At 47.0% G+C, this 10,892-nt stretch overlaps 1 protein-coding gene across 1 annotated transcript in view; it reads right to left on the bottom strand.

Annotated features, from left to right (window-relative positions):
• fat1a (FAT atypical cadherin 1a) overlaps window positions 1-10,892 on the bottom strand; it is a 78,154-nt gene that overhangs the window by 35,579 nt on the left and 31,683 nt on the right. The window contains 3 exon segments of the mRNA XM_062523542.1: window positions 4,232-4,371; window positions 5,419-5,629; window positions 6,179-6,508. Coding sequence (XP_062379526.1) covers window positions 4,232-4,371; window positions 5,419-5,629; window positions 6,179-6,508 — 681 coding nt within the window.

Genomic DNA, 10,892 nt, shown 5'->3' on the forward strand with positions numbered 1-10,892 from the left:
CCATGTTCCCAAAATAGGATTAGAGCAGACGTCCTGATTTTTGTTTTCTTTCGGGCCAAAATAATCATAATCCTCCCATGCCAGTCTAAAATGTGGTGCTTCGGGGAGAGGGAGAAAAGAAAAGCAGAAAAAGTTGTAACAATAAAAAACACGTTCCATCCAGGGGAAAGGAATACCAACTAAAACAGAGAGGAAATAGCGCAGCAGGCACAGCACGCGGGCCGGGCAGGGCCGGGCAGGCTAGCCCTCAGATGGCCGTCCGGCCCAAGGTTGGGGTGGTGGGCTAGAGCTAGACTACACATGACTCTGATTTCAGGAGGAGATAGAGGCAGTCACAGGGGGGACTGGGAGGTCGTCACAAGGGCTACGTTGAGTTGAACGTGACAGATTGCAAAATAACTGATTAACCAGTGCCACGCTCTAGTCATACGGGTGTATTCATGAGGGATGGTTCACAGAAAACAAGGTAAACAAATATAAAAAATAAAATAATCATAAACACCCCCTTTCTCGCTACTGACTCTAATCTGCTTAAGATTTCCTTTCCTATCAAAACAAATAAGCTTAATGCAGTCCTATGCTATTCATAAATGTGGTGATGCATTAGGCAGTAAAATCACAGAAACAAAAATGCAGGATGAAGAGAAGCAATGCCTTTTTACTCTTAACAAAGTTAAGATCTCGCATGCTTTGAAGTTTTGCTTATTGAGTTCAGGTTTAAATGAAAGCATGGCAATTGTTGCAGCGAGCGCACTCTAAAAGATCAAAAGCTAAAAAAAACCCCAAAAAAACTATCAAGCAGCTATCAAAAACCACAATGTCTCTGTGAGTGCTGGAAAAGAAAAAAAAAAAACTCACTCCAGCTGTTTAATAAACCAGACGATGAAAACTGTGCCCGTGTCCAGGCATAATGAGTAAAAAAGGGCAAATATTTGCCTAATTTGTCCGTTTGACCTAGTTCCTGCCCGTCGCAGGCACCTGCCTGTTTGCGAGCTATTTGAAAGTGTTGATGGGCGCAAACCTCCGACTTCTCGCTTGCTAATTGGAAGGAGGACTGACATGGACTGTCAAGGCTACGCGGCGGCCCGAAGAGGCACACGAGGTGGGAAGGCGAGGCGTGCTTTACCATGGCCCCATTCAGTCACCTGCTTTGTGTAATGTGCTGGAGTTGAGCGGAATTTGCTGTAAGGGTGAACCGGATGGATTTGTTCAGGAATATGTGGAAACATGTCACGAGTGTGTGCTTATTGAACTTATTCAACAAGTTGAAATTACATCCACAAACACATGCACACAAACACACACACACACACACACACACATGGAGAATGCATGTGACAAAATCATGAGAGGACTCATCTGCTTCACACATGCATACACACTACCCCATTTTGACATCAAACATAGAATATGGAGAAAGTACGACGCACGCTCTGAGTGTGTGTGCCCACCAAGTGTAACTGATTGAGTGTGATAGTTCTGGGGCCTCACAATGCCACTCACGTTAACAAGCTTGGACAAGAAAAAGAGGGGTGCGTCTTTGAACCGCGGCAGCACTGTGACTAATTTTGTTATGTCACCCTTTTGTGTTTCATGCACTCCCTCCTTCCCCACCAACTCTGACGGGAAAAAAAAGAAAAGAAAAGTAGAGTAGAAATAGAGAATCATCAACAAACTGCCCCCCTCCCCCCACCCACCAGTCCTTCCCTCCAGTAAATTTCAGTTTGGTGGACGGTTCTGACGGCGGGCCCCTGTGTCTGATGTTATTGTGTCCGAGTGCAGAGTCTATTGATCAGAAGTGGTTCGTCAGCGTCTGTGCCAAGCTGCCTGCGAGAGGGGGGAACCATGGGAAGGTTGATGGCAGTGGAAGGGTGGAATGGGGAGGAGGGGAGGAGGGGCGGAGGGGGGGGTGGGGGGGCATCGCTTCAACCCCTGTCACAATAAGCACTCTGTCACTCCACTTCAAACTCGGCTGAGCTGTAAACATGAAGGCAGTTTGCGGTGGGGGTGGACGGGGGATGTCGGGAGGGAGGCGGCGGGGGGAGTCAGTGTCTCTTTTCGGCCAAGTGGAAAACTCTCTGCTTGGGCTCGGTGGCCTCGGCACCCCGGCACCAGCTCTGAAAGGGCTGCATTCACAGCGCACACAAAAAAACCCAACAACAGACTTGAGCTTTCCTTCCGCTTCAGGTTCCGTTTAACCTTTGAGAGGGCAGTCATGAGAGCCGCCAGGCAACCCACTGTACTCGGAAAAAGTGAGAGTAGCAGCCCCCATCTTTCAGATTTCACTCCAACAGGGGAGCTACACCCGGCGCGTAACTGAAGCGTTTTGTTCGTGTAAAATCCTTTTATCTCTACTTATAGTCTATTTTTTTTTCGAATGAACACGCTACTGTCGCATCTGGTGTAGCTACTTCAATTGATTATAGTGATTATTAACTGCTGCAGCATACGCTTCGAGAACGGAACACTTCAGTTACGCTCCTGGTGTAGCTCCCCTGTAAGAACAGAGATGGACAGTTTCAGTCCATACAAATCCTTTAGAGGATTAGTTTTGCCTTGTGGAACCTGTGCCTGTGCATTTGTTTAACTTTGTAAAAAAAAAAAAAATGTATGTTATAAATCTGTGACGATAGAATGGAAAGAACACCTGATCCTAAAAACACTGCCATGCATGCATGACCATTTTCCTTCTGAAGACCGAGTGGAAAGAGGGGATTTCGCTTGGTTTCCCGACCGAGGCCATCGCCGGGTCAGAGCTCCTGTTCTGCGCTGAGCCAACTCCAACTGCAGTGCAGCCATGTGAGGAATGTGTGCTTCCATAGACTCTGTCCAGACAGCTCCATCCTCTCCGGCCTCCTCAGGCATGAGACAATGGAAGATTCCACAAGTGTCAGCGGCAGCGCAGCGCGGGCCGGAGAAGAACGCACACGTCTGGATCGGGGCCCCAACTCCGAGGCCCCGAGAATGTCTGCCAACACATGTGGTGGTGACGTACGGCTCGCTTGGAGCCCGTCTGAGCGACAGATGACCAGACCGGCAGGAGCACTAATCTAATCAGGGCCCAGCCCAGACCTCGGCAATATGCACGGAATTCCCGACCCACGTGGAAGAAAAATGGAAAAAATAAAAAAAGAAAGAAAAAAAAACATCTCTTTGTTCTATTCTCTTTCCGTATGATCATTTTTTTCCATTTCTGCTGACCTGATGTGAGTGCAACTAAAATTGAGTCCAAAGCCTGATCCAACTCAAATAGTCAAGGTGTTGTGGAAGCATTCTACCAATACCCTGACATCATTCATCATACATTACTATTATTTACACTAGGGGTAACAACTGATAGTGTTGTTTGGTTATTTACATTACCACCACTAATATTTTCAGTGTGCTGTGGAGAACTATTATAATGGTGTACGGTGGAGAACTATTATAATAGTGTACTGTGGAGAACTATTACAATGGTGTACGGTGGAGAACTATTACAATGGTGTACGGTGGAGAACTATTATAATAGTGTACTGTGGAGAACTATTACAATGGTGTACGGTGGAGAACTATTATAATGGTGTACGGTGGAGAACTATTACAATGGTGTACGGTGGAGAACTATTATAATAGTGTACTGTGGAGAACTATTACAATGGTGTACGGTGGAGAACTATTATAATGGTGTACGGTGGAGAACTATTACAATGGTGTACGGTGGAGAACTATTACAATGGTGTACGGTGGAGAACTATTATAATGGTGTACGGTGGAGAACTATTATAATGGTGTACGGTGGAGAACTATTATAATGGTGTACGGTGGAGAACTATTATAATAGTGTACGGTGGAAGACTAAACAAAACAGAACAAAGAGAATGCTAATAAGTGTCAGATCCACTGTGTCAGATCCATTGCGTGATTGCAATATTCCAACTTAATTAGCAGTAACTTGGTAGCACAACTTCTACATTAGCAGAACTTCTATCTGTGCCTCTGTGTGCTACAGAATAAACGAATAGGCATATTAATATTGATGAAGTATATCTCGAACAAATTACCGGTTATTCCACTATCCGTGCACCCTCCTTATTTACACAATCATTTACGCTATCACTGTTCAAACTGCTTGTCACACACACATCATCACAAAGATGCCAAACACGCTCAAAGGAAAGACAGGATCTAGAATCAACCTCCCACCCCCTCATCTTTTTTTCCATAAACATTTCATTAGCCATTCAATTACCTGGGTGCTGATAGATGTGGTTCCATCTGTTGCCTCCACCGTCAGGTTGTAATTTGATTTCTGCTCGGCGTCGAGGGGCCTGGCCACGATGATGGTACCACTTGCCTTGCCCACGTCAAAGCGGCTGTCGTAGTTCCCACCTTTTTTCGGCAGCGAGCCAAGGACAATGGAAATTGACAGGAAATTAGTTTCTCGTCATCACCTGCTCTTTACAACACTAAGGTGAAGGTAGCTGGGGGAGACAGGCTGCTCTTATTGCACACTATATGACGGGGAAACTAGACAAACAAACAAACAAAAAATTCACCAAACAAGGGTAAATATAGGGGAGGTGACAGAAGCTGCTATGACATCTTCCACACCTTAGACTGAACACATAAATAACAATAATCAAGTACATGTGAGATGCATGACATGCATGTGTCCAGGCCACGCATGACAAAAATGCAACTTCACAAAACACAATAATCAACATAAAAATTGAACTAAAAAAAAATAATAACACCAATAATACCAAAAATAACATGAATCATACAGGGAAAAGCATTCCAGTGTCTCTGAATGAGGTAACAGTTAGGGGGGAGTTGGGGTGGTCAAACAGCTTTACAAGGACGAGTAAACACCACAAGTACCACAGGGGTCACAGATCTCTTAATGAAGGTCTCATTTAGGAGATCCCAGCAGATACCTTCTGCCGTACAGTTCAGGTCACAAGCCATCTGAACGATGTAAAACACTTCTTTAGCCTCTACGTCTCCTTGCAAATCCAAAGCAAATTATACATTCCAAGAAGGACAAAAAGGCACGCAGAAAGGTAGGAGAGAAGAGAGAAAGAAAGAACTGTCAGTCAGAGTTGATTAAGAGAAGGGCCAAGGGAGAGGGGCAATTATTCGCAGAAATTGTAAGAAACACAGAAACAGTAATTAACTTGGAAGTGCACATGGAAATAGATCCAAAATCATGCTAGCTGAGGTCTGATTAGAAGTAGCATTACTGTTATCAGCACACAACACCCACAGCCACGTCAAAAATGCCCTTAAAAACATTATGTGAATCTTTTTGATACACAAGTGACTACCATACATTTAGTCACGCAACGATTCACACCAATCAGCACACCAGCCATTACTAACTAGCAATTACTAGCATGTTATTAGGCCTACTCTGGCAAAACAAACAGCTGTTACCTGTGATCTCAAACCAGACAGGCGTCTCTATGGTCTCCATGGCGATGACCCCCACCATGTGAGCCACGGGGTCGCTCTCCATGACGGAGTAGGTGAGGGGGGAGTCCTCGAAGGCCAGGGGGGTGGCCGACGGCGCGGGCTTGACGATCCACTCGACGTGCAGCCGACAGGTGGAGGATTTCTGGGGACGCCCGTTGTCCACAGCTTTGATCTACAAGTGACAGGAGGATGGGATGGGATGGGAGGGGAGGGGGGGGGAAACAGACACAAACACCATCAGTGTCAGGCCAGTAGTGGGAAGAGACGGGCAGCAGCTCCCCCTCACTACACCTGTTGTTTACCCCCCACAGGGCAGGTCAGCCAGCAGATGGCACGTGACAAACACCAGGGAGGTCTGGTATCAATGCCTGCATGGCTCAGCCAGCACGTAGCCCTACTGGCTGCATGCCTTCACAGGAGCATTCTTCAAGGATATTTACAGAGACCTCACTGAAACATACACTTCTTTTTGTGACAAGGAACACACATTCACATTCACACTTTTCACATACAGAACTCAGATGCCCTGATGAAGGTCTAAGGACCGAAAGCTTGGTAGTAAAAGACACTTTTTTGCATGGATCCAAGTGTGCAGAGACTTTTTTCCTATATCTTACAGACGTTTTTCTGGCACCTTGGTATTTGAGAGTGCGGTGTACAACTCTAGAACCACATACAGAACTCGGAAAGCATTAGATCGGTTCATGAAATAAATGTGTACCGTAAGGATGTCATATTCGCCTGCAGAGGAGATCTTCTTGGAGGACACCAGGCCGGTCTTGGGCTCGATGAAGAACTTGCCGTGCTCGTCGCCTTCCTCGATGCTGTAGGAGATCTCGGCGTTGGGTCCCTCGTCGCGGTCGGAGGCGATAACGCGGTAAACGGGGTCTCTCTTCAGGGCCCTCTCCTTCTCCGGCTTCTCCCGCTCGGGCAACTTGATCTTGTAGATCTTCTCCAGAAACTGGGGCTTGTTGTCGTTCTCGTCCAGCACCTGGACCACCACACGCACTGTTGTAGACTTGGCTGGCACGCCATAGTCAGACACCGTGATCTGTGGAAGGCAAGGGGGGGAAATAAAATCGCTGCAGCTTTATAATTTAATCAACAAAGAAACAAAGAAAGATGGAAGAAGGATTCTTTTTTTCCCCCATGTTCCCTTTTTTCATGGTCAAAGTAGACATGAATGCAATTCATAGATGTCATCAACTTGTTCGTTTAAAACCTGGCACACCAAACAATGCGCTATGTGTGAGGGGAGAGAGCGGTAATGGCTCGCATGTGTGCAAGAAGCTGCATCCTGGGAGTGTTCAATGAACAGCCCCGCTAGGACTGAAGACGCTTCTTTATTTCTGGGGCCTAAAATTAATCAACCGCATGAGGTAAAACAGATTGCTTTCCAGTGACTTCCCACGCCTTTTTTCATATTGTGGCTGCATCAAACGTGTTTTTGTCTTTGGTGACAGAATTGAAGCAATTCCCCTCTGCATTTAGATGTCAAATTATCTTTTAAGACACACCAATGCCTAGATAAACAAATGCACGAGGGGAAAAGCATGCCATGAGTGAGCCTGTCTACTTAAAGGGATGAATTGCTCATTTTCCTTTGTCACTCCATGATCTTCAATCCCATCTTTATTTTCTTTAACACTATCTGAAACTAAAATTGAACATGAAAAAGTCTAACTTTTTTTTTTTTTTTTTTTTGTAATTTGTCTCAGTGTAGTTTAAGAGCATTTCTGCTTAGACGTCACACGAGGGAAAGTGCCTCTCTCTTCCTCGTGCCCCATGCTGAGATCCATCTGTCCCTTACGGAAGGAATTACATTACTTACAGCAACTGGCAGGGACAAAAGGCTCTGTTGTAAAACTAGCAAATAATCGGATGACAACAAACATCAAAACACGAAAACACACACACACACACACACACACACACACACACACACACACACACACACACACACACACACACACACACACACACACACACACACACACACACACACACACACACACACACACACACACACACACACACACACACACACACACACAGTAACTTTTTTTCTCCATATGTGATAAAAAAAAAAACAACAACATCTGATCCAGACCTCAGACTTAGCAGCCATAGGCGGTCAACAGATGCTTTCACACAATTCATTAGCTCAGAGTTGTCGACCATTTCTGGTGTCTAGCTAACGCGTCATTCATTTGACCCACAGCCATGGATTGTCACCCTACATTTAATCCAGCAGACTGCCGAACGCAGCAGCAGTGGCCGCAGTTTAATGACAGGCCCACGCCATCAGCTGACCCCCACAATACAGAAAAAGAACAGCCAGTCGGATTTATCAAAGTGCGGAATACCCAACGGGCATCGTCTTAGTCGGATGACCAGACGAGGGGCACGCGAGGGACGAGAGGATGCGAACAGCTTTGGTTTTAAAGAAGAAGAAAAAAAAAAACAGCAAGTCGTTTTCTAACCATCTGCTCAGGTCTCTGGCCCGCACACTCCAGCCAGCTAGTCACACACCATTTGGTGGCGGCTGCAATTAAGCCCATAATATGTTTTTTTTTTTCCCGTCTTGTTTTCGAAGCTGTCCAAAGCTGCCCAAGCTATTTGCTTGTATAGAATTAATTAAAAGGTAGGACGTGGAGCCCTCTGGCACTAGCAATTTTCTCTCTCTCTCTCTCTATTTCTCTCTTTCTCTCTCTTTCTATCTCACTCTCTTTCTATCTCCCCCTCCCTTCCTCACTTTTTCTCTCTCCCTTTTTCCAAATCTGTCTCTCCCTCTTTGTATCTATCTTCGTCTCTCCCAAGGGAGTGGTTTGAAGTTCAAACTGTTCTCCCTTTCATTTTGACTAGACGGGTGTATCAGGACAGTTTGTGATGAAGAGGAGCTGTTGGTAGCGACTGGTAATGGGTGTGTGTGTGAGGGGGGGATGTGTGTGTGTGGGGGGGGGGGGCTTGTCTACTGTTCTTTTGTTCAATGAGTGCAGACAGCGAGGAACCTGAAGCTGAGGCTGCTGTTATGTAAACAGTGACTTCTGAACAGTAATTATGCCAAGCACACGGCAGGATGGAGCATCAATTATGAAAACAAATCTTGCAAACGGCAGAATACACCAATTAGTCAGACAGGAGATATGACAGGGGTGTGTGTTTGGGGGTGAGGGGCGCTAGATTATGTGTGCTTGTGTGTGTGAATGCGTGAGTGTGCTTTTTTTGTAGCGGGCGCAGTGGTGCGAGCGACTCATTCATCAGGGGTATGCTTTCTGTGTTTCAAAACAGCTTGGTTATCGTGGAGCCCGTCTGTCTAACGGAGGCGCTGACACAAAAGAGGACCTCCGACGGGTTCACCATTTTTCATTGTGCACACGCACTGACTCAACGCAGGGCTGTCTGCTGTGGGTGAGACCAGTGGTCCCCGCCAGACATCGAAACAGCCATGTGGGGAGGAGATGTCTGCCATTCCTCTGGAGGGAAACAACCAGGCGGTGGGTTCACTCGTCATGTGACAGCAGAGGGCTTGGTAATGCACTGGTGCTTAACACTGATGCTCCCCTCCTGCATGAAATGACATGGTGCTGGTCTGCACCGCATGTCAGAGCACACACTGGTGTTTATCACCCCCCATACACACACACACACACACACACACACACACACACACACACACACACACACACACACACACACACACACACACACACACACATACACACACACCCTACCCCCCTCCTCTAAGCAGCCTAGTCTAGCAGATTTAGAGAAGGGTGTGGGGAGTCTGAGTAAAATGCCTGTTTGTTGTGCGGTGCTTCATAAACATACCCTACACCTCCCCCAACGCCTCTCCGTCCTCCTTCTCTCTCCCTCATTCCCTCACACTTCACAGCCCCTCCCCCTGCCTGCCCAGTGGTATCTGGTGCAGACAGGCCTGGCACATCCACCCACCCAGCCTCTCAAGGCTCCCACAAAATCTGCACCTCCAACCCCCCTAACACAGCACCTCCAGTCAGAGGCTTCCATTGGGTAGAGGCCAGTTAGTGGGGCAGTGGGATACTAGCTGGGGGGGGGGGGGGGGGGAGAGTGGAGGTCAATAAAGCACTTCCTGCTGGACTCTTACCAGGAACACAACGCTGACCAGTGCCAGAGTTCTAAAGTAGCCATGGTTACCACTCAGTAGGCTGAGAAAGTCAGTTAGAGGAAGTAGAAAAGTTTGTGAAAAAGTGTGTGTGTGTGTGAGTGTGTGTGCCTGTGCACAGTTCTCACTTACAAGTGCTTGAGAAAATGGGTCATCTTAAACAAAACTGATATCTGCGTCTCCCTAGTCATTTATTACATTCTTTAAGTGGACTGTTAATCACAGTAAAAGCCGATGTTCTCGTCAGCTCTTTGAACAGCCTGTACCTAATTATCTGGAAAGAAAAATTGCTGATATACAATTCATCTAAGAATGACTTGGTGTGTTTAATCAGTCAGCCCTTCACACTAGGTCGGTCCTTTATGAAGCACAAGCGCACAAGGGGTGAGCGGAGAAAACAGTATCTGAGAACTCCTGTCAAGGCATGTGTCTTATGATCTCAGCTCCCCACAGCTGCCAATACAACCACCACTCACGCCTCCAGCCTGCATTATCCATGAAAAAAATACAAACTTGGCGCTTTTGAAAACTTGAAAAGATTTATATCCCCACCCCCACGCTCCCCCCCTCCGGCCAATCGTTCCCAGGGCTCTGTTACCATGGCGAGGACACAGACAGTTTGTCCAGTAGGCCTTGTCCCAGAGGGGGACCAGATCATCAGTCACTCCGACCCCACCCCCCCTCCCCGACCCCATCCCCACCGTCACAACCCCCACCCTCCCTCCAGCACCCTCTACTGTACGGCTCACAGTGCAATTACAGAGTCCAAGCCCATGCAAATGAGGGATAAAAGCACAGAAGCGGCTGGCTCTGACACATAAACGTTAATCGACATCCAATGAGGTTCAAATTGTGCAATCTACGATGATAATTAAAGGCGCCCCAATCTGTTTTTGCTGGTCGTGGCACACAATTAAAAGTATTGCAGTTGGCTGCTTGACAAGTGGGATGAATAGATACAACAGGGCAGAGAAGAGAAGGAAGGGAGGAGGAGGAGGAGGAGGAAAGAAACAGAGTGCAGTGAGCAAGATGGAGAAGGAAAGGTAAGATTGAGGGAGGGAAAAAAAGAGAGAGAGTGAGAGAGTGAGAGAGAGAGAGAGAGAGAGAATGAGAGAGATGACGTGGTCAATTAAAATCCACAAGTTTAGACATTGGCGGAGCGCGGGCTGGCATTTCCTGCCCCGGCGTGCCTTATCCCGAGACGGAACACTGGGAAAGAACAAAGGAACAGTCACCCGCATTCCCTCCGGATATCTTCACAAGACGAATGATCCAAAGCCTCTCCACCAAA

This window comes from Sardina pilchardus, chromosome 2, assembly GCF_963854185.1.
Source record: "Sardina pilchardus chromosome 2, fSarPil1.1, whole genome shotgun sequence".
Taxonomy (NCBI): Eukaryota; Metazoa; Chordata; class Actinopteri; order Clupeiformes; family Clupeidae; genus Sardina; species Sardina pilchardus.